Source organism: Mytilus trossulus, chromosome 1, assembly GCF_036588685.1.
Source record: "Mytilus trossulus isolate FHL-02 chromosome 1, PNRI_Mtr1.1.1.hap1, whole genome shotgun sequence".
NCBI classification, from domain to species: Eukaryota; Metazoa; Mollusca; class Bivalvia; order Mytilida; family Mytilidae; genus Mytilus; species Mytilus trossulus.
Genome location: NC_086373.1, coordinates 96,527,000 through 96,554,907, shown reverse-complemented (window position 1 = coordinate 96,554,907; position 27,908 = coordinate 96,527,000). Strand labels below are relative to the sequence as shown.

The 27,908-nt window shown below is 32.2% G+C and overlaps 1 protein-coding gene across 1 annotated transcript; it reads left to right on the top strand.

Annotated features, from left to right (window-relative positions):
- Positions 1-414: 414 nt before the first annotated feature.
- LOC134692073 (neuroligin-4, Y-linked-like) lies at positions 415-27,908 on the top strand. Its single transcript, XM_063552439.1, has 12 exons — positions 415-907; positions 2,624-2,779; positions 9,352-9,496; positions 12,738-12,923; positions 13,677-13,873; positions 15,024-15,168; positions 15,788-15,817; positions 16,847-16,891; positions 18,516-18,574; positions 21,145-21,283; positions 22,571-22,706; positions 26,722-27,908. Exons 1-12 carry the CDS (start codon positions 719-721, stop codon positions 26,969-26,971), a joined length of 1,677 nt encoding a protein of 558 aa, XP_063408509.1. The 5' UTR covers positions 415-718; the 3' UTR covers positions 26,972-27,908.

The window sequence follows — 27,908 nt, the reverse complement described above, 5'->3', positions numbered from 1 at the left end:
TTGGTCGCTAGCTTGAGTTTGGTCAGTATTTTTGTGATTTTACTTTTTAGTACCGTTTATGTTTATTACATGTATTATACACTGTATTGGCGGCAGTAATTTTCGAATAATGGAATAGTGTTTCCACAAGATTACTTAACATTTGATGAAGGGTGATTGGAAGAAGAAATGAGGAATGACGTGACTTGTGACTTTCAGTGTTTACAACTTGAAGATACTTACGCAAAGATTCATTAGCAATTAAGGGTAAAATCAATAGGTTCTCTACTGCAATATGGCTAACAGGTGACACATTTATCTTCTTTAAAGTACGTCGTTCAGAAGTCAAAAGATACATTACTTTTTAAACTAACGTCGAAACATAACGATAAAAACATGAAATCACTTGACTTAATTAGTTTCCGTTCAACATGTTTATCAGTGTATATCATTTCTCAATCTTATATCAGATTTACTTATAATTTTGATGTAAATGAACTGCATGGAACAATAATGCTCTCTTGTGAATGACAGCCATATGCCCTCTTCAATCCAAAGAATCTACAGAAAAGTTAAGCCACGATTTACTATCAGATAACTCATGCTAATTTTGTGTTAAAGCAAAGGAAAATGGCTTATCGATTTAACTAGTTTTCATATCTTATCCAACAACAAAAAGCGACTTATGCAGAAATAATGTAAACAGTACTGCACGTGTAGCCTCAATATTCAGACCACAATGATGCATGCTATTACTATTATCCTTACAACATTCGTTTTGTGTTCTGGACTAGACAATAATCCGATACGTAATACAAAATATGGTAAAATTCGCGGGAGAGTGACAACACGACTTCCGGGGACAGAAGTAGAAGAATTCCTTGGAGTGCCATATGCAGCTCCACCCATAAAAGCACTTCGTTTTAAGGTAAGTTGGTTTTATGTGATACATTAAATAGTTGTTGTTTTATTGCCATTCTCAAACAATTATGTATTACATGTAATATAGACTTAATATGCTTAAAACAGCATTATTATACACAAACTATCGTGGAATGTAAATGTTACAGGAGAAACTATTACGTAAACTACCTACAATGTGCATGTGCAGAAAGTATTTGTCTTAAATTATCGATTCAAATAATAATGTATGAAACACACATTTTGTAGGACATATTTTTGCTTTTATGTCTTGTATCTCTTATGAATGCTTGGGTGAACAGGCTAATGAATTTTCCCAACAATTGAAATGAGTATAAAAACTCTTCTATTACGCTTTTAAATGCATAATATGCAATTTTATGTAAAAGCAAAAATCGTTACGTTGTATCGTTAAATAACCGTTATAAACTACTATATGCTGAATTAATATATTTATTTTGAAAACGACATACATTTGTTCTTTTGGGGAAGTGACCTAGAAGCAATAACTATCATTAAGTAAAGAATCACTCATCGCACTGTTTAAGAGGAGAGAGCACTGTACTTGTAAATAAGTATACTATTGAAAATCCTCGTTATGTAGATTTTTTTTACAATCTGATTCTTAAAGTCATCGAGGTTTCCTCAACTTTTCGGTTATAGTCAAAAGTAAATGTGACTTTATATGTTCACTTATGAATAAACTCATCATAGATAACAGGACTGAAGCGGCCCTTAAGTAAGGTACGTGAATTTTCCCATAAAGAATTAAGTTTTGCGAGTACCGCTATCGACGGAAATTCATCTATTGATGTTCAATAAAAAATGTACATTTCTATCTCAAAGGATATCGAGAATTTTCGTGGCCAGTAAAACATCATCAAAATAAAAAAAATGAATGTATGCTAACATTATGTATTCTTTGAACTTTGAAATCTAACAAAAACTGGCGTTTGGGACATCGCGCGAGTTTTGCTCTATGCCTCAATATTCACTAGACTAATAGTACCTGATTTTATTTTCAAATGGATGTACTAGCTTTACTGAAGTGAAACATACTACATATTAAGCATTTGAACACTCAAAAATAAAAGGCGTAATTGGACAAAGCTCAAGCCATAAAACAGTTATTTTGTGAACATTAACGCTGTTATTCCCCTATTTTTTCTGACTTTTGTAACATTTATTTTTTTTGTGCTGAAGTTGTGACCCATTGACTGCTATTCTTTATCAGTGATCAAAACATTGATTAAGATTAAAGGAAGATGTGTTGCAATCGTCAATAAAACATCAATCAAGTATTGCACTGACAGTTAACATTTTTCATATGAAATTAATTATTATTTTTAATCATGTATTTATTTCAAAGACGACTAAGGCATGGCCCTATAATTAAAAATGATTCTATCTTTTAAACTGGAAAAATCGATATTTTCATGTCAAGAGATTGAGTACAGTAATATTATCTTAGTTGTATTTGGCAATTCATTTTGGTATTTTAGGTTTTTAATGCTTATAATCCTGTAGTTAATTTGGCATGTTTAACCTTTTTGATTCCATCTTCACTGATCAATGATCTTTCGAAGACGAAACGCGCGCCTGGCACAGCAAAATTTAATCTTGGTATCTTAGATATGTTTATTGATAGTATTGGTAATTCTCAAATTTCATAAAGCTGACATGATCTAATACTTTTCATTTCTTATTTGTATTTTAATTTAAGAGACCTACAGATCCAACACAATGGGAGGGCATAAAGAATACTACTACTGTCCCACCTGCCTGTCCACAACCAAGCTGGACTTATTTGAGTACACATAAACCAGACTTCATGTTATCCAACGAAGACTGTCTCTTTATGAATATATTTGTACCTAGGGTGAGTACCGGAGTCTGTTCTTTAAGCATGCAACAATTATAGCCAAAACTAAGGTAAGTACCGGAGTCTGTTCTTTAAGCATGCAACAATTATAGCTAAACCTATGGTTAGTACCAGAGTGTTTGTTTTAAGCATGCAACAATTATAGCCAAACATAGGGTAAGTACTGGAGTCTGTTCTTTAAGCATTCATCAATTATAGCCAATTACAACAATTGCTATTTATGTAATGGATTCTTTACCGGGATTTAACTAGACTTTCTACTAACACATTGTTGCCCAAATAACTCAGGACGATCAGTCTCGAAAGCGACATCACCAAATAAAACTCATCGCCTACCTAGTACATGTACTTAAAAAGCAATCCGATGCCACATGTGGATCAGAATAATTTATCCATTCAGAGCGCCTGAGATCACCATCTATGTTTTGTCAGGTTCGTGTTGCTCTTTTTTTTCTATGTTTTGTTTTTTTGACTGTTTTTTGTCTTTCCGTCGTTATCCTATTTTTACCTTGGCATTGTTAGTTTGCTTTCGTAATATATTTCTGATATCTTCATTTTTTTTCTTGCTACGGAGGCGTTTACTTAAACACCTGCATAGAAAAAAACCGCACATCTAATCTGTGTGAACAATAAATAAGCGTATTCGTATTTGCAAAAACCACGGCATACAGAGTAAAACGGCAAAAGCTCCTGATTTTACCACAACCGGAGTTGACTTGATATATGAACGATGTACATTACTAGACAAACGAAAATTCTAAAATAAGAATTCTCTATTAACCAATTTCTTATGAAAACAGGGGAATGAAGATACCAAGGGGAAACTCCACAAGCATGAGTCCGATAAAAACGCCAATAAAAACGGACAACACAATGGTCAAACACAAAGCGATGCAAGGACTAATAACAACAATAACAGCATATAGAAAACTAAACACTGCATGAGCAACGCGAATCTTTCTTAAACCCGGGATAAATAGTTATCAAAGCTACCAAGATTATAATTTAATACGTCAGACCCGCGTTTCGTCTACATAAGACTCATCAGTGATGCTCTATAAAGCCAAACAAGAACAAAGTTAAGTGCTTTAAAATGGTTAGCGGCTCCTGTTTCACATTTTGAACCAGTAAGATATAAATGTAAAGTGTTATTATTTTTAAAATCCTAATACTGAAAATATCAAAGAAGGCACAGCATATTAAGTTATTAATAAAATAAAATATTTATAAACATGACGAAAACGGAATACTAATGCATGGGTACAGGTTCCTATCAAACTATCCAACTTCATACTTAATTCACGTGTAAATAATTACATTAGATGTATGTTTCATTATAATACTTTATTTTGATTGGCTAACGGCACATCACTTGTTATTCCGTAAGCAGTTGCATCACTCAATAAAACTTTTCATTCATGATAACACGTGGTCCAACAATAAAGTGCACAGGTGAATAATATACAAAATTTATAAAATTCGTGTTTTCATGATCATAGCTAAAAAATGTAATTATAAGTATTGAATGCTTCTTTTTGTAACTTTATAGGGTTGTAAAAGCGTTGACCGTGCGCACATTTTTAGTATGAAGCGCTTCCGCGCTTCATACAAAATGTACTTCTGTCAACGCTTTTACACCCCAATAAATTTACAAAAAGAAGCATTCAATTCTTTTAAAAATGAAAAGGCGACACTCAGAGGAAATCGTATACATATAGGATACATGTGACCATGTTTTATATGTTTTACATCCTGTTTTAAATATATGTTATTTATTAAGTGATAATATCCGGTAAAGGTCGCTAATTTTGAATATATTGGATTTCCACTTTCGTTTTGATATATAGAAGGAAGATATCATGTCAAATAGTGTAGCACTTCTGCCATCTGACATTTACTTTCCACAAGATTCCATTTCTAATACATTTTCGGAAAAGGGGAAATATCAAGGAGCAAATATCGGAGCTATTTTAGACAGAGTTGTTTCCGGAAACATAAATATCGATGACTTTATACAAGATATGACTGTCAGTCAAACGGAATTGAAGAAAGGTACTAAAACGGTCAAACGATGGGCTTCAATGAATAACCGATCATTATGGGTTGTAAAGGAACTGCAGGTAATTGGTAAATTTACAATTCGAAAAGATTTTCAAATCGGTGAGAAGATTCCTGCAAGAATGAAGACGACGAATAATGGTGGGGAATGTGTTGTTGTTCGAAAACGGCCAGTGTCTGGAGTTTCAGTAAAACCTGCTTCATTTTGGAAATTCTATGATCAAATGACCGCACCTAAACGATTAGAATTCTTACAGAACTTTAGATCTGTTCGATTACAGAGCAGCTACTTTGCAGAAGATTTGACACTAGGACCTGAGGCAACAGACGACGACGAATTCTCAGAAAAACAGGAATGGTTCTTTAAAGTCAGCCAACCATTCCAACAAGAGCTAGCTACTTTATAAATGTCATATTATCATTGAATTGTAATCATTTGCCTAAATTGATGTTTCAAATACTTTTAAATATTCAGTTTGACTGTGTTCAAATGTTTAATGATGCTCAAATTTTGTGATGGATTTATTAGAACTTAATATCATTAGTAAACAAAACTATATCATTGATAGCTAATATAATTTATTTTATTAAACAACTGAAATTTGCCTCTTTTACAAAGAATGGAGTTTGTTAATAGTTTGAAGCCGAAATAAAAACAAACGCAGTGTGGCTTTATATGTTTGCAACTCATGCCTTTTATTCTGTTTTTATGCCCCACCTACGATAGTAGAGGGGCATTATGTTTTCTGGTCTGTGCGTCCGTTCGTCCGCTCGTCTGTCCGTCAATCCGTTCGTTCGTCTGTCCCGCTTCAGGTTAAAGTTTTTGGTCAAAGTAGTTTTTGATGAAGTTGAAGTCCAATCAACTTCAAACTTAGTACCCTATGATATGATCTTTCTAATTTTAATGCCAAATTAGAGTTTTTATCCAAATGTCACGGTCCACTGAACATAGAAAATGAAAGTGCGAGTTGGGCATTCGTGTACTGAGGACACATTCTTGTTTGTTATCTTATGAATTATAAATTCATTATGCGCACATTTTTGGAAATCAGAAATATTCATACAAACAGTGCATAAATACTCAACATTTAATGATATGAAAAGCCAACTCTGTCTCGGCATGCAATGGTTCTTAGAAAAAAATTAAAGTCGGAAGAGGAAAACGAACAGTTGGTTATTACAATTGCATTACATTTTTAATAAACTTCCGACCATTTTTTTTTCTTCTTTCAGTTACAAACTTTGTTTTTTAAATCATGAGCCAATATAGAAGGGACGAATGAAAGGGTTCAAAGTGAAAACTCATCATAATTTCCTACACTCCTAACCAAAGTAACGAATATGCATCAGGAGCCTGTAATTCAGTGGTTGTCGTTTGTTTATGTGTTACATATTTGTTTTTCGTTCATGTTTTATATAAACTAGAAAACACCCGTGATATCGCGGGTCTGTAACTGAATTAAAGTATACAACTATGCGTATACCTTATTTTGGTATTGGTATTGTCATCAGATAAAGTCATGCCGATTATAAGATGCACTGTTTTGTCTGCTTTCAAAATCTTTCTGTTTGAACCCGTCGACTTCGAACCTATCAATTATTGGTAAGATTAATAATTTGGTAAACAAAAGGGCCTGGAATGCAGTATTTTTTACTCAACTCAACAGTATACAGTAAACCTCTAAATACACCGTTTGGTGGTGCGCCTGTCAGATGCGGAACGTACAGATAAGGTAATATGTAACAGGTGAATATAGTACTATTGGTATCGGTATCGGATTCGATCCGGAACTTCTTAGTTATTGGCAATATCAATTACGTGGAAAACAAAAGAGCCTGGAGTGGTGTAATTTTTAATCAACACTATTGTACTATATTAGTTATATATTAAGTTGAATTCTTTGATTCATCGTTTTTACGTGATGACGGCTGACAAATTGGACCTCGTAATTTTAGTATTATAGATAAGCCGTTAGTTTTCTCGTTTGAATTGTTTTACATTGTCATTTCAAAGGCTTTTATATCTGACTTCTGTGGTATGGGCCTTGCTCATTGTTGGAGACCGCACAGTGACCTATAGTTGTTAATTTCTGTGTCATTGTGGTCTCTTGTGGAGAGAAGTCTTATTGGCTATCATACCACATCTTTGTTTTATATCCCTATATAACGGTGTCAATTACTTTGTTATTGGAGTAATTGAATTTGCATTGTCATTTGATAAGGGTAGCTGAATTAACTGTGTTGAGAGATGATATTATTCAAGATTAAGGACGATATCTCGAGAAACATTAACAAAGCTACGATAGCTAATTACCTTCAGTTTAATTCACACAGTCCTTAAAGTGTTCAAGGTGTTATTCATTCTTGGTTGTCTTACGCAGGTCATTAAGCTTCCTCAAATATTGAAATATTTATGCATTTTTTTTTTATATTTAGGATTTGATATATAGCTCAATATTTATGTTCTTTAGTTTTAGTGTCTTAATTTTTAGCTCCAATTCAATATCGTTGTTAGTGGGCTCACATTATGCAAAGGGATCATCTGTTCTAACAGCAAGTGATTCGGCACTGAAACGAAATAACATACACTTCAAAGTTATGAATTATAAAGTTGACCTAAGATAGATATGGCCATTAACTTAATATCATTTTTGGTTATATAGCTCCTTAATTCCTCAATGATATGATATTGAAGTTTTTAAAAGGTTGCTATCAATAAAGTATGGAGTACCGGTGGTTACTAACCAACAAAGCTCATTGCCAGTTTCTCAGATTACGTACAGGTAGGTGATTTTTTGTGGTCATTTTCAGGATCTATTTTTTTTCTTTACATTTTCTATCATGATTTTCCTTAAAATATGGTTGCTGCTTATAAGAAAGCAATCAAACCCTTAGTTCAAAGTTGTGAAGTTGAAACCATCCCTTCAAAAATTATTTCTTTTCATTATATCCCAATGACTCTGAGATAAAGGATACCACAGAAAGTAGAAGGACTGGTCTACTTCGTAACTAAATCTTTTCTTTTGACACAGCTAGACTATTCCTAACTAGAATCTAAGACCAACGTGAGGATTTAACATTATTTCAAATGTCAAATTCACAACTCTTACACGTTAAAAGTAAAAAATACCTTCTGCTTCATCGCACGGCGTTTAAATATCTCCTGCAATACATTACACACGTATCTGTCCATATCAGAGCTTTCTTATTATTCTCAAATTAAAAAAATTAGAAGTACATACGTAAGAGTTTTCTGAGTGTCCTTTACTTTTGCCTCATTGTTTGCCGATTAAGATCTTTTATGGACAATTTCATTGCGCGCAACGGCATATGTTTTCTTGAATTTTAGTACGAAATATGAATTTCGGTACGTTAGAAAGGGAAACATATAATACCACCAGGGGGGATAAATGTTCTTAAATATAAGCTCGACAGGAGAAAACAAAATACTCCTGAAATGAAAGATTGTGCTCAACACCCCTCAATCCCACCAAACAAAATGTAAGAAATCTATTATAGTGACTTCATTTGCAAGGGTGTGCTCCTTACGCAAAAAACTGCTCTTACAAAATTATGCGGAAGAACTCAGTGTCTCAACTCATTTTTCGGGTCTTTTATCTTTAGATACTGTAAAAAGTCGTCTGATTTATAATGTTACCGATCGTGTCCGATTTTCGATTGTGACATTTGCATTACAGGATAGGCATTTGTGTTATTCTAGCCACGATGACGTGCCTTTTGTAGACGAAACACTCGTCTGGCGTACAAGTATATAAGCTTCTCTCGATGATGAGGTTTGTTCACTGTGTCGACGCATACGGTGTCTTTCCTTTTGGAGTTCACCAGATTGTCTCAGTTTATATTTTTTACCTCGATTTGTATCTTTTACATCGATTTATGAAAGATGAACACAATCGCCTTTCTTTGATTCTCTTCAACTTCATATTTGATTTGACTTTACAACTGTTGTGAATCAGCTGCCACTTATAAGTATAAGACGTAGAACGTGTGTTGGGTATCGAATTCAAAGACTGGTATATTTGACAGGTTTTAACTTCAAGTTTCAAGTACCTTTTTCTGTGACTTTAATTCAAAATTTATCTCATAGAAAGAAGTATCATATTATAACGCACTTCTTAAACAAGTATCATAGTCTATTTTAAAAGACTTTGAAAACAAATATTACCGAATATAAGGTTTTATAATATATGAACTTATATGGAAATATGGGACCTAAACCATTTAAAGAACTTGACCGGTTTGTAATAGGTATCCACAAAAGTTGTTTCGACTTAAGAACGAATCTTTGAAATCTTCATATGTTCAAGGTTACACCTATGAATAAAAGTCAAACATACTCAAGAGTAAAAGTTTGACATAAAAAGGGAGCAACAATCAAATAGACATGAGAGAAGGAAAAAAATCAAGGTTATTTTTAAGAGAGGGCAGAAAACCCGAGTACATAAACATATTTAGAATCAATATAAAGATTTTTTTTTAAACTTTTGCAGGTGAAGGAAGAGTCTTTGCCTGTCTTGCTTTACATACATGGCGGTTCAAACAGAGTGGGGATGGGTGCAATGTTTGATGGAGATATATTGTCGGCATATGGCAAGATAGTGGTGGTCAACTTCAACTACAGGCTAGGTGTACTAGGTAAGCACATTTAGATACGAAGACATTTTTCCATCTTTAAGAAGAGGAGAAAGATACCAAGAGCTGAGCAATTTTAAAATGTATCAAGCGAAGAGACACTTTCAACGCTTTGTAAAAACATAAAATCATAAAAGACACAAAAGTCAACAAAACACTACATAGATATGTAATAACTGAGCAACATGACCTAAAGTAGTTAACTTCATTGTGATTTGTGCATATTTTGCTCACAAAGGCAATTCAAAAGTCAAATGGTAAATGCTTTATATTATAACATGTATTAATTAACCAAACAACCACAATGCAATAAACACTTTGATAATGATTTGGGTAAATACCACAGTTACGTAAATGAGGGTTTTTTCTGACCGAAAATCGGCGCAAATGAAAAAATGAAATCGGCTCTAATGAAAGAATAAAAAAAAAATAAAAAATCGGCGATAATGTCATACACCCGAATCATCTGAGAATTTTTGTTATTAAACGTAAACTGTTAAAAAAACCAAACACCCAAAACAACAGTCTATATTTCTCTCCACAATGAATATATAGCCATTGCAAGGTTTGGTACAACTTTTTTGAATTTTCGGGGTTTTTTTGTGCTCTTTGATAAACTCATCATAGATATGAGGACTAATTTTTTTTAAATACGCCAGACGCGCGTTTCGTACTTTTTATTTGATTTAACCAACCTGTGTTTATTCCAACACATTACTGATGTCTCGTATGTACTCGAAACACCAGTCTATTTAAGAGTGTATGTAGCTACCAACATATGATATACATTACAGTTATGATTCTTCCTCGTCAAAATTTTCTCCCCGTTATCCTAACTATTGGTTGTTTTCAATTGCGAAAAAAGAAGCCATTGTAGGAATGACGCGCTGTCCACATTAAAGCATTACAATGTTTGCAAGGAAGTTATATTTTAAAGACAAATGTAACTACTAGGTATTAACAAAAGAATCATGTAACTGCGTTCACGTTTTTTTCTTCTTTAAAAACATATTGTCAAAAGTTAAAAAATACATCGCTAGAAAAATCTTATTTAATACTGCAGTTTCACAGATGGAAGATGAACAGCCCCAGAAAACACACTAAATTTTCAATATATGCATTGTTATGATCCACTTGCAATGTCTGTTGTCAAGTGTTCTTGTTATTATTTTTTAAACATATGTAACCAAGACACACCTAATGTGTTGTTATGACTCATTAAAAAGGTATTTCGCTAACCATATATTTTGTATTTTTTGTACAGTGAATTATTAGATGTTATTATATCAAAATGTAGATTTAATTTATAAAGATAGAATAATCGGAAAAGATATAGTGTATCAGATACTATTGCTTTATAAATTTACAAGACAAAAAGGTCAACTCAAACACGCCTGAACATGAATAATGTGTACTCAACTCTTTTTTTTCGATAAGATTAAAGCCTCTTTATATGATTTTTACCATAAACAATTTGTCAAGGAGTTTAATAGATGCAAATGGATGCGTTAAAAGATTGATCTTTCTGTGGATTTGTATTCGGTGACATTTAAACTTCCTCGTGTATTTACACCTGTAATCGACTGTTTAGTGTCTTAATTTCCAATCTTACAAATATCTCTAAGCTCCTTACTATTTATACACACGTATAGAGGATGAAAAAAACAATCACAAGTGATGTACATACATTTAACTTTTAAAGCCCATAGAAACTTATGTTACCAGATCAAATATACCATCATGGCAATCTTTACCTTTTCTAAAGAAAGGGGACTATTTCATTTGTTAAGCTTCAAATGTATTGATGTGTTATGCTTTTATAGTTGACCATGCATGAGTAAGAACCTTTACGACCTTGTTCGAAATTCCAGCGTATGTATTGATACATCTTTACTTATAAAGCTGAGTATTTATTGATATATATTTGTTCAAGAGTCAGCAAACGTGTTGGCTCTACTTTTGGTTATGTGGCTTTCTATGTATCGATTCGTCTTTTAGCTGCGCATGCGTTCATTTATCTTTTGATCCTTTCAACATTTTCATCTGACAAGCCCTCCAAAACAAATTAGGTCTAATCATGTTTCAAAAAATGCCTGTAAACCACAGCATAATGAAAGTATCAATGTAGTTCTTATTAAAGTTTGACATATCGCAAACGTTTGGGAAAAGCATTAATGTTTCCTATCTTTGAAGACGAAAAATAAAATAAGCTCGGATAAAAATTATTCGTCCTTGGGACTTACAGAAAAAGGTGAAATATTTTTAGTAATTCAATACTTTTACTTTTCTGTTTTTAAAATGGAAAGATTAAAATGACATTTTAACAACTTAGATAACTTATCTTTCAAACTGTTTTTACGTTTGTACGCAATTCGTTAAATTTTATAATTACATTTTTATCTAATCTTGTTTTTCATGAATATATTTATCTTTCTATAGATAGGAAGTTTTGAAGTAAACATTGTTCCAAATACACATATCCCTGTTCACAACAAATAAGACAAAAGCACGTTATAAATGCCAATAGAATAGAATTACAAGAAAAGATAACCAAGTTTTATTTGCGATTGTAATACTGGGTTAATTTATTTTCATGTGGAAACTAGGTTTCTCCCCTGCATAGTTTAACTTACCAGAAAATACGTTAACAAGACGATAGCTTGTTTTTATTTCAGTGGCGAATACGGACATTTTGATAAGGCGGAGCACTTTCTGACTAAGAGAGGGGTCCTTTTCAGTCATGCCTCAGTGATTTCCTATATCATCAACGAATTGTTTTTCCACAAAAGGGGGCATGGGCACCCTGGCCCAACCCCTTTATTTGCCTCTGGCTTGACACTCCAGATCTACTCAATTCTGTATGACAGTTTTTCTATGTCGTTAGAACGAGTTACTAAGTCGTGATAAAAGTTAGCTAACTCGTAAAAACAACATACACTTTGAATTTAACCGGGCTCCGTTAATATTAATGATATTAATCTATATACTAGTAAATACTTCTGATTAAGTGTGCTCTTATCCGTTTTCAAATGCTGAGGATTTATTCGTAGAATATACCTCTTTTATTTTTCAACAAATATTGTCACGAGTATCCCCTTCACCAATTATATTCAGGTTTTGTATTTACCAATTATATACGATCGCACTTCATGAAAACTCCACAATGGACGTTTTGTAAATATCAGTACATCATTAATTCAAATTACTTTTCTGATATTCAAAAAAAAAGGTATGTTCATTCCAGGTTTCTATGCTGACAGAAGTAAGGGCATTGAAGGTAACCTTGGATTACTTGACCAAGTAAAGGCGATGAAATGGATACAGAGAAACATTCATTTCTTCAACGGAGATCCAACAAAAGTTACTATACACGGACACAGCGCAGGCGCTGGAAACGTTGGTCTCCATCTTGTATCGGATTTAACAAAAGGTAATTGTGTACAATTAATTCCGTTTCTGTTGCACTTTTTATTTTTATTTTAGATATATATATTTCTCTGAAATATCCCGAGTTATTCAGAATCCTCATGAAGGGCTCGAATATCCAACTCATGATTCATTCTATCGTTTTGTCAATAAAACACCCAAAGCTCCCACCATTCATGTTTCTGCTCTCATGAAGGCATTTTGATAAGAGACTACAATCAACATATTGTATTGTGTTGTTTTTTATTGTTCCTCCCTTTTCCAATTCAAAATAGATCTTCAGAATGAGACAGGTTTTTTAGTCAAACATTTTGTAATTAAGATGAGGGTTGATTTTCTTTTTACCCGAAAATAGTGTTGGACGAGTTGGAATGGAAACCTTTTGGGATATACTTTGTCTTTCAAAATGCTATCTCGAGAGTTTTTGCAAGGACAATTTATTAAATGTAGGAAGAATGAATGATCGCAACTGCATGGATATAAATATGTAAACTTAAGCAGATACTTAAACAAAAATTTCTTAGTCTAATGGTATAGGAAATCAATGTCAAAATACATATATAGAAGGCTAGCGCTTTCAAAGTACTTAATTACAGTAATTGTAACTATATATACTTACCAGCTAACATACCAAACTGTGGTCAGTAACTAACATCAAGATGTAAACCTCGATTTTTCGAACAGTGGTATACTAATTTTGCCGTTATTTAACATTTCCCCTAAACCAGACACTTCTTCTTTTTTATTTTACTTCTAGGGTTGTACAGATATGCAATCGTTCACAGTGGGTCTCCCTTAGCTTTTTGGGGTGTTTCTGATTGTATACCGACGATGAAAAACAAAACAGTTCCAAAAGATTGTCAACAAGGATCCAGTCATCTGGTGGAAAGTATTAACTCTGAGGACCCTATGTCGGAACCAGTCAATTTTTATTTTTTAACTTCAACGGGAGAGGTAATCTCGTTGTTTTACTTTTTCATAACCTACTATTAGCAATTATATTACCTTCTATACCTTTCTATGTATATGATTGGTTAAAATCGTCCGCGTGGAGACGGTGTATATTTGATATTAGATTAGTAGGGAGGCTATTTCATACACGGTTAGTAGTGGAGTTTCGTCCCTTGATAGTCCATATTAGGTAAGAAAGGAGGCAGGGCTTATTTTATACACGGTAAGTAGTGGAGTAACATCCCTTTATATTTTATTTTAGGTAAAAAGGGAGGCGGTGTTTATTTTATACACGGTTAGTAGTGGTGTTGCGCCCCTTTATAATTGACAATAATAGTCATATTTCGGATTAATGTTTTATACCTATCTAAACCTCCCGCTTGTATGGCAGTCGCATCAAATTTCATTATATTGACAACAATGTGTGAACAAAACAAGCATACCTAATTGGTAAGAATGTAAAAAAAAAGTGCTACAACATTGTGTTATAAATAAAGGCAACAGTAGTGTACCGATGTTCAAAACTCATAAATCGATAAAAAAAAAATCCAGGTCACAAACCAAAAAATATAAGAGGAGAATGACGACACAACATGAAAATGTAACCCATATAGAAACCAACTAATCATTTGACAAAATCCTATGAGAATAACAAATATGACATCAAAACTAAATTCATGAATTCGGGATAGAAAAGTATCGTGATACGTCTTATAATAATGTGAATTCACACTAAGAAATTAGAGGAAATAAACGACACAAAAGAAACATTACATAATGTAACCATATAAAACATACCAATATGTCAACAAAGAAAAACAAGAAGGCATATAGACAAGGCTCTCATAAACAAAAATGTACCAAAGTACATAATACAATGACGAGGTGTCTAGCTAAGTACCGAACCACGTCAAAGGGATACTATGAAAACTTAACAAAAAGGTAATAATTTACAAAGAAAAAAAAAGAACACTGGAACACTACATATGTTTCCTTTAAGATAATCAGGAATTTTCTAATTGTACTTAATAAAATTTAATTAACCTACAATTGATTTAGATGATAGATGACAGTATTTATGTTGTCCAAAAAAATACAGTATTATGTTTTCTTTCATAAAAAAAAATATGAATACAAATAAAATTATTTTCAGAACACACCATTTAATTTAGTGCCATTTCGACCGGTGCTTGATGGCCATTACTTAACAGATATACCTGATAAAATGTTCCAGTGTAATCAAGTTCACGCTGAATCAGTTCTCATGGCTATGGCCAAAGATGAATTCTTTCCGAGTCGTAAGTTTCCATGTACAGAAAACATTCAAAGTGTTATAACTCTTTGTACATTTGTTATGTTATTTTTTTTGTACCCACGCTAAGTTGATGTTGTAATTTTGTAACCAAAGATCACCATACAATAAGCTCAAGATCGGAGATAACACAGCATAATGACCATGGAAGGTGTGAATGAATGACACAGAGCCTTTGAGAACAGATAAGAAAGATCAATCAAGTTAATTGAAATAGCATATGAACAAATGCAGATACAATAGTTCATAAGTTTTCTTTTTGGTTGTCTGTTCTTTCGACGGGTTATTGTCTGTTTGGCACATTCCACATTTCCAGTCTCAATTTTATTTGTTTTTAACTAATAAAATTTATAGGTGGAGAGGTAAATCATTAAACAAGTTGTTCCATCAAATCACATAAATGTCTTTTTGCCAAAATAAGTCTTGTATATCGTGCCAGACATAACTGGTGTTGAAATTTGACCAATTTAATGTGGATGGGCCGTTCGCATTTCTCTTAATTTCACTCAATTGTTTTAAAGTTTATGTGAATTTTGCATTCTACTTGTTTAAGACACTGCTAAAGCTGAAGTGAAGTTTAAAATATTGAAAACTTATTGTTTCAGATCGCGATGCCGAATATCAAAGAGGTTCAGGTAAGTTGTTTAAACAGAAAAGAAGAAAGACATAACTACACATATTTATAGATTATCGTTGATCTCTCGCTTGAGCCGGGACGGCAAAAGCAATGAAAGGCAATCAAGTTGAGATGACCAATGTTTATCGCTGTTTTACCCATGACGACGTTGTCAATTTCATGTCAATTTCGTTAGCAACGCTACGTGCCTGCTTAGTATCTAGCGATAATTTTCCATCACAAGCGAGATCCATGATATGAAAAATATCACAAAAGAAGATCAAAGGAAAAATACACAAAATAGCGATAAAATTAGTTATGCAAGGTACCAGGATAATATTTTAATACGCTAGACGCGCGTTTCGTTAACATAAGACTCATCAGTGACGCTCAGATCAAAATATTTATAGAGCCAAACAAGATAAAAGTTTTAGAGCATTAAGAACCCAAAGTTCCCCAAAAAATGTAAACTACACAGACTAATTTCATTTCATTTTATTTAGACGAAAATATCTATGTTTACTGAATTTTAATTCAAGAGGATATCATTGGACCATCAGTTTGGAACTTGGCAGATACAATCATCCTACACGGTTGTCAAATCTTTGAAAGAATTATTTACTTACTTTTTTAACCTATTTAATTCTTCACATTAAGAATGCATTGTGATATGACTTAATTCAGTTTTATTGATTTTATTGATATAACTCAACATGATAAATAATACAGATACATCTCTCCATGTTAAATTATGTTTTACTGGGTTTTAAACAGAATGTCTATCTGTTTTCCTCCTACGATACCCAATGATGTTTAACAATAACAATTTAACTGATAATATCAAAGACAAATATTCCATAAATAATATCTACAATTTTCAAGTCTTATGTTGTTTAAGAATTTGAATGTTACGAGATACCACTTGATAACAATTACATCATGCACTGTCAGTCAGTACATAAAGTGGTTAAACGTTATAGCATTATGTTTTTAGTTTAGATATATGTCATATATGTTTATTCGCGAAGTTATGTTTGTCTTTTTCCAGATGAACATTTCGACTTTGGCGGTTTATTTACTAAAGATGAAGCAGGTAATTTGCAGAAAATATATATCCTATATATCTTTAAGAATAACAAAAATTAAAATCTACTATATTTATGTTGTGTAACTTTCATGGTTTACAAATTTGGTCTACCTCCAATTTCGAAATTCCATAAAACTACTAAGATTCAACTTAAATAGAGCTTGTTATGTTTGGTCTTATCACCTTTCAACCAACATTACTGTCTTAATTGTATCAACTTAAATAGATTAAAGTCGAAAGTAAAAATATAATTGCACAATACCCGCAAGTCTTAGCCGAATTCTCCAGCATTTTATCACTGGTGTATTTATTAATTATTGGTAGACTTATTGCCATAAAATACTTTTTCGATATAATTGTTTCTAAGACAACATCCAAAAAAAACCACAGACCTTCCTAGCTAAGCAATAGAATAGACATTCAAAGATATTGTCTGCATTTGTCAATGAATCATGTTTTGCTCGTCATGTAATACCCATCCTGATAAACAGTTTAAGAATCATTATAGGTATAAAGAAAATGAAGCTATGTTTTCCGCTTATGTTATCAAGATAAGTATATTATATTCATTTAATCGATGTATACGCTTCTAAATTTAAACTGATACAAACTTAGTGCATAATGATAATTTGAAGAAGACAAAATATTAGTCTGCAAACATTTTCGATCCCTTATCAAGAATTTATGGAAATAATTTTAGATCTGAATGTCGACTTGTACTTATTTCCATGATATACATGACGTTTTCATTACTAATGGTTTCATCCCCCTAAAATCGAGAGCAATCTTCTCTTTTAAATATGCTAATTTACTTTCGATCTTCAAATTTCACATAGAAACAGTTAAAATATATACAGTATTAAGTCAATGTCAGGACAATATAAACTTGAGAAACTGGGGAAGGGCGGGGTTCTACTGAGCCGTTCCCAAGTTTTGCGCCAAGTACAAAAAAGTTTATAGTTTATGACATTGACCTATTATAGTTTTTATGCTGCAACTTAAATTAATTAAATAATAGCTTTTTTAACCGTAACACAAATGTCAACCTTATTTTAATCCGTTTATTGAACTCTGATTGTTGAGAAAAGGTTCCATGATGAAATTGACATAAACACACCTTGTTGCAGTATAAAATACTATTATAATAGAATAACTTTATTTTGGCACATCAAGTTGAAAATTAAGAATTATTGACTCCTTAAGTATGCATTTTCGTTGAAGTTATCAATAAATCTTGACTGCTTTTAGCATGATTTATCTCTCTTCCACCAAATGTTATGAAACTTATAAACAATGATTAATACCACCAAAAACTTTATCCGTTCTTGGGTTATGGCCTCTTATTTATAGAAAATTAGTGAATTAACTGTTTTGAGCCATCTATCACTTTTACTGTTCATCAGTTAAGTCCCTTTATAACTGGAAATGTTTCTGTTGTCCACACTATATCTTTGTGATTTTGACCAAACGTTTCATTTCTACGATCAAAAGTTTGAATAAGTATATTGCCTCTTGCATATTTACAAGCAGGGACATTTGTGTCCTATGAACTATTTTTTTTTCTATTTTTGTACAGAACGCATGTTAAAAGTGGTGCATAATTGTTATATATATTATCTTCTTTTGACAGATACTATAGAACAAGTTTACGAGGAATGGAAGAAAAATAATATATCTCAATACCCACATGTAAGAAACTGAAATATTAATTAATATAGTACGAACAAAACTTGGAAAAGGGGCGAATTTCCCCTTGAATTCATTTTACTGGTACTGGTTCATATAATTTATTGCAAAACTTATCCATCAAGGTTACCAGTTCTTCTTTGTACTAAGGTCTTTAAAAATTGTCTTCAACGAAACTATTATTGATTGTATGTTTCAACAGTTTAACTTATTATATAAAAAATGTTTGCTATTAAGTTATAATTTATTTTCAAGAGTTTTATCTAAACTAAAATATGTCCGGAAAAAGTGAAATCACAAAAATACGGAACTCTGAGGAACTTGCAAAACGGGAAGTGCCCAATCAAAAGGCAATCCAAAACAAATGAATAACAATTGTCCTGCTCCTGATTTGGCACTGGCATTTTCTCATGTAGAAAATGGTTGACCGAACCTGGTTCTACAGCCAGTCAAACCGCCTACCAGTATGACAGTCACATCAAATTCCAACATGCTGACAACAGAGCGCGAGGAAAACAAACAGACACAACAGGCAACAAATGTCGAAAACAAGTGCAAATATTAAGCTTTCGACACTTAAAATCCTACATGCTTACGATTCATATTTAAGAAAGGTCATGCCCATGCTTCTATCAAATTTTCAAATTTTTAACTTGTAAATGAAACCTTTTTATTTCCCGTACACATAACGTCTTTAGAATCGACTTAGAAATAGCGTTCTGTAACTGTGGGTATTCTTAAAAAGTTACTTGCTGTCTGTAGTCTTTTAAGTTGCTTTTTGCCTAGTATCAGTTTAGTGTATCTATTCCTTTCAAAAGAGGAAAACACAAAAATACCGAACTCCAGGGTAAAGTTACATCGGCATTAAAGTTCCTAATCAAATGGCAAAATCAAAAGCTCAAACATTTAAAACGATTGTCATATTATGACTAGGTACAGGCATTTCCTTATGCATAAAATGGAAGGATATACTGTGTATATCATAGTTATCAAAGGTACCAGTCGTTTAATTTTATACGCCAGACACGCGTTTCGTCTACATAAGACTCATCAGTGAAGCTCAGATAAAAAGAGTTTGAAGGTCAAAACAAGTACAAAGTTTAAGAGCATTGTGGACCAACAATTCAAAAAACGTTGCGACACATACAGCCAAGGTAATATATGCCCGGGTTAAGAAAATCTTTAGTATTTCGAATAATTCTGATTTTTTCAAACAGTTAATTTATAAAAATTACCATATAATTTATAATCATGTCAACACCATGCTGAATACTAAACTGATGATAGGTTACCCTCGGAGACGAAACGTGCACCAGCAGTGACATCAACCCAGTGGTGTACATCAGGAGCATACACTTTCATTATATTGACAACAATTTGGAAACGAGACTAACAGATATAATAGGGACACAACAATTCAAAATAGGGGTACAGCAGTCAAAAGCAAAATCACAAAAAAACTGAACTCCGAGGAAAATTCAAAACGGAAAGTCCCCAATCAAATGGCAAAATAAAATGACATGGTGTTATCTATAATCCAACAAATTTTGACAGCTTGTTCCAATGTTTAGTTTAAACATATTTATTTGGAGTTGATTGGGAAACACGTTTTGCTTTATATTATTCCCTTTATCACTTTACGGGTGCAAGTGCTGCCTTGTAGCGGAATTATACTGCTCTTTTTCGAAATCTACAAGGGTGCCTTTAACGTGCAAGAGATATGGCTCTCTCATTCTTTAAGCACCTGTTCCGAAGCATTTGTAAGTTTACATCAGTCTTTCGCATTGATGGTGATGCTTGCATATAACAGGAGACATTAACTCTGTAGATGTTTCTTAAAGTTCATTATTCATCCGATTAATAGATTAATGAGATTTGGTTATCGTCAATTTGATCAAAATAAGAGATATATCGAAACTTGCTTACTCGTCGAGCATAACGAAATGAGATATATATATGGTAATTAGTTTAACTTCTATAGCATTAATTATAACCTATTGTCTCCTATTGTTATATTATAAGCCTTGTATACCATACTTTGTGGTATCGTTTGTACTTGTTGTTAAAGGCTATACCATAGCTTGAAATACTCACATGGGTTTTTGATGGATATTTGTTACATTGGTTAGTTATCACATTACATCTTGTTACTTGTAAATGAAACTTCATTTGTAAGCAAATAAACTCTCGTCGAAAGTTTCTGTTGAAGGTTATATGCAGATCTTTAAAGAGTAATTTTATCTCTGAATGTTAATGTGTAGCCATTTTTGCAATATTTAACACGAGGAATAAAGAAAGAAAGGTCTGAATTTTTTTCAACGCTCAACCTGTTTATCCTTTTTGACAGATCAAATTTCAATACATAAACACATGGCTTGGAACCATTATACGTTACCTTTTATATACTGCAAACATTATGTTAAACAAAATGTATCAATAAATATACCACTGTGTCATCCTAATAAAAAGGGATGACTTGCCTTGAATTACAAAAACTAGCTTGATGTTGCTTCCCATAGTAATTTTCAATATGTCCCAATTATAAATTTGAATATTTTTATCTTTTATTTCAGTATGCTCAGATAGGATCTGATCTCATTTTCTTCGCGCCTATGGTGAAACTGGCCGATTTGATATCAGAATGGATGAAACGGGTGTACATGTTGAGTTTCGAGTATGTTTCTCAAGATCTGACCGGACCTAAGTGGCAGGGTATTTATCCGTTTATTACCTGAATATTTTTAAAACAAATATGATTCAATCGGAAATGAGATTGAAATAGATTTTGTGTTCTTCATTATTATTGAATATATCAATATTACTTTAAGGGTGATAGATGGAATCGAATTGTTGAAATGATCAGCAACAGTATTTCAATTGGAAATAGAAAAGGACTATTTTCTACGCATATTTGTACATGAAATACCTAACGCAAACAACTTATAAAACCTACTCGAATTCGAACATTATTAGTCTTTATGATATACTTTGAATATTTCATGTGTCTTTTATTTAACGTTTTTTTTCAGTCTCCAACAGGAACCCTCCAAATTAGAATAAATTTTAATTAATTAAAGGAGGTTAAAGTACACGAGTATACTGGGAGGAAAAAATAACTGGAATGCTTTTCTTTTAATAAACTTTGTTTATTCTCTCGTAATAGCATTAACAATACTCCTGCACCAGATGTAACTGTTAAGTTAAAGCTGTATTTATTTATCATTGAATAAAAGAATGTAGGAAATGTAAAAGTTCTACTTTCAGGAGTTACGTATGCAATAGCATTTAGCTTTAATTCCACAGAAAAACATTTTGCCAAACCGTGTATTCTTTTTCCAGAGATGCCAGAATAACATTCATGGAAGATGTTCCTATTTACTTCATTCAATTATCTTTTCGTCTGAATTTCAGCGCCTATAGTGGGTATCTGAAGTAATATAAATAACAGAAAAAAATAATAATGAAAAATAAAAATAAAATTCTTCTGTTAGAACATTTTAAGGTCAAATTCTAATGATCTTACTATTTGGTTTTATATTGCTTGAAATAATTTATTTTGGTTTGAAATTATCATTTAATGTTTCTCAAACTTTTGGTTTTAAGCAAACGTGTACACTGAAACCGGTTTTGTACTTTTCATTCAAATTAGTGACGATATCAAAAGGTGGGAGAAGGTGTAAAGTTGGTAATTGAACATTAAAAGAACCAGCAACACTATGGTCTTACATATGGTGCAATGACTACTGAAACAAAAGGCAGTTGAAAAGTAGCTGACAACACCATTGGATTAAACGAACATTGACGAAGAGACAATTAAGTCTATAAAACACTAAAAGTTTAGCAACACGACACCACAAAAGCATGGTTCAACTCAGTTTACTCCGGAAAAGTATGCAAATCCGTCTCTCCTAGTGACAACCATCATGAACTTATATTTTTATTTCGCAAGAAATATATCGATTCATTGTAATACTTACTAAATTTTGAAATACTTTACAGGCGTTCCCCATGGCTGGGATCTATTTTATGTATTTGGAGCTCCACTAGTTGGTCATTCATGCCATGTTTACACACCAAGAGATATACAGGTTTCTAAGACAACCATGAAATTGTTTAGCAATTACGTTAAATATGGGTAAGTACAAATATATATTTTTAAAATTAGTATTACCATTTTATGTGTGTAGCAGCATATAAAACGAGTTTCTTGTACTTAAACTACATATGGAAAATTATTTTACATTTATAACGCATCCATAGCGTATAATCAACACAACATATTGCATTCAATGAATGCTAATCAACTTTCGAGGTAATTATTTTGGTTTATCGATCGTGATTTTAATAGCAATCAACACAGAAATATGCAAACACGCTAAAAACACGAATATAACGACGTCTTTTTCCTTTTTATTTTGTCCATGCGGGTGTGTCGATTAGTAAAGAGGGAGGGCCAAGTTTGCCGGAGATTTGTTTCATTCGATAAGATAGGTAAATCATGTTTTAAATAGCCCGATAGATGCTAATTATAGTACAAGAAAATACGTCACATTATTTATTTTCATACCTTGAATAGGTATTCCTACAAAAACAAGGCCAAGACTATTGTTCTTTTTTTAATATGGATTTGTTTTTATTAACATCCTTAAAGCAAGGTTGCATACTACTTAACTTGTCAAGGAGCCAAAAATATCGAACAAATTCAAATCATGATTTTCTCATTCTGAATATACATTTATTTATATCTGTATTTGTCCTGGTCTTTTAATGTTTTATCGTCTATAAGATAAGATGAGATAATACATGAATATATTTTGACCGGAGAACATCTTACATCAGTTGGTCATAGATCAATGTTATATTGTCGTTTCTGTCATTTTAACAAATCGGCCCTTCGTTGTGATACAAATGCAACAGCTTCTTGATGTTTTACCTACAATCACGATTTGTAGTGTAACTGATTTGTTCTGTTGTGTTGTTTTATTTTCTGATGCCTTGGGTACCGGTGTAGGGACGGTGGTAAAAAATTCAGTACTAGTATCTATACAGTTTGTGTATTGGCGACAACATTGTTGTTGACTGCATTTGTTAAATATAATACCATTTTTTTAAAAGGTTTCGAAAAAAATGTTTGTGTTGTTTTGAAACTTGTATACAATGGCCTTATTTGGATTTGTGTATATATTACACCTGCATAATGTAGAATTCATTGCTATAGAATTAATTCTCGTGTTATTAGTTATGTTCAGTTCAGCGGCAGTTGTTCCTTGAATATATGTAATATATGTAAACATACGAATAGAAAGTGCGTCAAGAGTATGGACAGTCATAAGAATGCCCGCAATAAGCGATATTTTATTTTTTCTTTGATACATGTAAAATGATAAACTAGTAAACTATATTGTCAAAATGAACCAGAATGACTCTATGAATTAAGCAAACATAAAAAAAAATATGTTAGAGACATTAAAATTTAATATAAAAACACAAAAAATGCAACTCTTTCTGAGCGAGATTCGAACCCTTGAATCAAAACCATCTATAATTAGTAGTACTGTGCTTTACGGATGGAGCTACGGCGATACTTGTATACATATCAGTTATTAAGACTCTATATCTGTACAATTTATCGATGTTACAATTTTTTCTTTAAAAATTTGTTTTTTATAAAATAAGGACACACTAAAACCAATTTCATTTTTAGGGAAAAAGTAGTATAAATAACAACAGTCTTAAAAAAAAAAATTGGTTTGAAATGTCCTTCTGGAGGGATTCCCTGTTTTTCTTACCTCAAAACACCCGAAAATCCGCATATTGGACTTTCATCCTTTTTTAGGGTTAAATAAACTATTGATCACACATATCATAATATATGTAAATCGATATATTGATAAAAAAGCATTTTTTATTTTTTTTTATTGTAAATTTTATTCTGTCGGCACTTTTTGAAATTGGCCCTGCTTTGAAAAAAATACTCGGCAAATTGGCCCTCTTTATCTTTGTAATAATAATAGTTAAATAATTTGGGATATCAAATCTGTTCTTTTAATATAAATTAACACTATCGACCTTCAAAGCTTGTTTCCATTTTATTTCTTCGCGGGTTTTCATCCGCACTTGCGCTGTGCGGTTTCCTACGTTCTGACGGGAGGTCTCTTTGGTTAAGGTCAGAACATACGAAATAGCTATCGAATTATTAGACAACTAGAAGGCAGTGATTCAATAGTAGTATATTTCTGCAGATTTTGATAAGATTAAAACAAATTAAAATCACAAAAATACTCAACTTCGTGGATAATTAAAAACGGAAAGTCCCTTATCAAAAGCCATTATCATATGATAAAACACATAAAAATAAAAATGGCCAACAACTCTCATATTCCAAACTTGGTACAGACATTTTCAAATCGAATTATTAGACAACTAGAAGGCAGTGATTCAATAGTAGTATATTTCTGCAGATTTTGATAAGATTAAAACAAATTAAAATCACAAAAATACTCAACTTCGTGGATAATTAAAAACGGAAAGTCCCTTATCAAAAGCCATTATCAAATGATAAAACACATAAAAATAAAAATGGCCAACAACTCTCATATTCCAAACTTGGTACAGACATTTTCAAATGTAGAAAACGGTGGATTGAACTTGTTTCTATAGCGCTAAACTTCTCACTTGTATGATTTTTTATGGCCCTGCAACGAAGTTGTCGGTGCCATATAGTTTTACTCTTGTCTGTCATTCCATCATTTCGTATTCCCCAACAAACCATTAAACGGAGTTTTTTCTAAACGCCTTCAGATATTGGACTGATATTTGATATGTGAGTTAACCATGATGAGTTACAGATCAAGTTTAAGGTTTGTTCCGCTCCACTAATTTATGCCGAGAAATCGGGCTTTGGACTTTGAGAATTTGTTGAAAATCACAGTTATACGGTCTTTTTTTCTAAACGCCTTCAGATATTGGGCTGATTTTTGGTATGTGAGTTAACCATGATGAGTTACAAGTCAAGTTAGAGTTAAGTTCTGCTCCGCTAATTTTTGCTGAAATTAAGAGCTTTGGACTTAGTTAAATTATTGAAAATCACAGTTATATAGATTTTTTTTCTAAACGACTCCAGATTTTGAGCTGATGTTTGATATGTGAGACTACCATCATGTTTGTGTCCACATGTGTTTATATTAAAATTTCAGATTTTTCAACTTTTTGGGACGGGGCCATTCGTGTCATTTTGACACATCTAGATGTACAATAAAGTCTATGTGAATGTGTGTACAATAAAACTTAACTATCAAGTATATGAAACATATTCAACTTTGTTTTTACTTTTGACGTATCATATGACTTGAACAGTTATTCGCATACCGTTATGTCATACTCTGGGTTAGTACTAGTTTTGGTTTTAGAAGATCCAGTTGTTGTCTGCTATTTTTAATTCCTTTACATAACTATCATCCGAAATCTAGATAGACTTTATGCAATTTTTAGATATTGAATGCAATCTTTAATTATAAGTAGATTTGAAAATGTTATACAAATATGAGTGTGATAAATAAAAATGTTTAGATAACTTAGAATGAACTGCATAAAATTCTTGCTAAGGGTCATGGGGTAGGGAGCTTGTTCTAAAATATCGGATTGCGAATGAAAACAAGGAGTATTTAAATACAAAACAGGTTGACAATCAACATCAAACTATGAAAACAGTATTGATCATGTAAGTACCAAAGCAGAAACTTAGCTGATAATACCAGCGAGTGACGCATTCCAACAGTAGAACTGTCGAACAATTGCTAAATATGCTAAATTGAAAAAAAAACACAAAAAAAACACTTTAGAAATCGGCACGTCTGGAGCGCTTTTCTGTATTTATCTTTATCAGGCGCGCTCATATCTAAACATGTATGAATATGTAAAAACGTCAGTAGCTACGAAAAGGGATAAATATAAAATAGAATGAAAATTGAATACATCGAAGTTCATTTTTACCCGTAGGAGGTGCAACCTCAGTTTCTATAAATAATTCCTAAAAATCAATCAACAAAAAATTTAAGAAAACGTAAAACCAATTCTGTCTTCTTCTCAGCTAAAGATACGCTTGGAGACTATCAGTCGAAACTATATCATCTTTATAAACTTTATTTTAGATATTTAAGTGTTGATGGTAGGCACCAACTAGATATGTATAACAGTACGACGAAATCTTTCAATAAGTTACATTACCAGAATGGGAAACCAGTGGTTACAGCTGAATACAACTTTAGAAAACCAAGAATGGACTTTTGGAACAAATATTTGTTTTCGGAGAAACCTTTTACGTGCAATCAAGCTTGTTATGTCGACTTCAGAATACATTTATTTATATGTTGCTTAATAGTTGTGTATTTATTCAACTGATTTACTACCTCATTGATGCAACTGTATATATAATGAATGTAAATACATATGTATGTTATATAACTGTTATTGTAAATAACTAGTAATTTTCCTTTCTGTTTCTGTCATTTTTGAAATGTACTTCTTTATTTAGCAACACTATCGAATACTATCTTCAGCTGACGTCGTTAGATTCTAGCGTGAAATGTGACTTTCGTGTATTCAAACTATGTTTTATTTCGTTTGCGTAAAATGTGACTTTCGTGTATTCATACTATATTTTATTTCGTTTATGTCGATCATTTTTAAAGTTTACCTACATGTTTATAGCTTCTTTTCAATTTCATATCCGAGGCACCAATATAATCCCCCAAAACACTACTGGATTGATTAAATTGGCGGAGGATCAATATGGTGTCGGATCTTGAAAAACATACGTATCATATGCATTCATTATATATAGGTTAATTAAATGTGACGTACATTTGAGTACAATCGTGCTAACTTAGAAATCGTTAAATTATATTGATATCAGGAAAAGTTTCCGTGAACGTGACTAATATCGATATGGATTCATAACGTCATATAGATAAGAGGCATACAACCTGTACAGCCGTGACTGATATCGATATCATCACGGATGGCTGATACAGCACGATTGTCATCAGTTGTATTATACAAACAATTTCCCGTTTGATATCGGTTTTTCAGGTTTTTCATTTCTATAACAATTAAATCTGCTACAGCGCTTCTGATAAAGAAAAAATGTTCTTTGTATTCATTATATCATTTCTGTCTCTCTTCGAAAACAGTAAAAATTAATGAAGTGATATCATATTCATTTGTGTTTCGCAAGTAAGAAGTGTTTTACGAGAAGAAAAATAATTGTTATCATAAAACTTCTTTGATTTGTTGTACATAATTGATTAATTGTTTCTAAATAAAATGTGTTTTTCTT

Bases quoted from the DNA above. Each gene is read 5' to 3' on its own strand.
- LOC134692073 (XM_063552439.1), top strand. From the start codon at position 719: ATGATGCATGCTATTACTATTATCCTTACAACATTCGTTTTGTGTTCT. The intron at 2,780-9,351 runs GTGAGTACCGGA...AAACTTTTGCAG, and splicing joins TGAATATATTTGTACCTAGG to GTGAAGGAAGAGTCTTTGCC. The intron at 9,497-12,737 runs GTAAGCACATTT...TGTTCATTCCAG, and splicing joins CTACAGGCTAGGTGTACTAG to GTTTCTATGCTGACAGAAGT.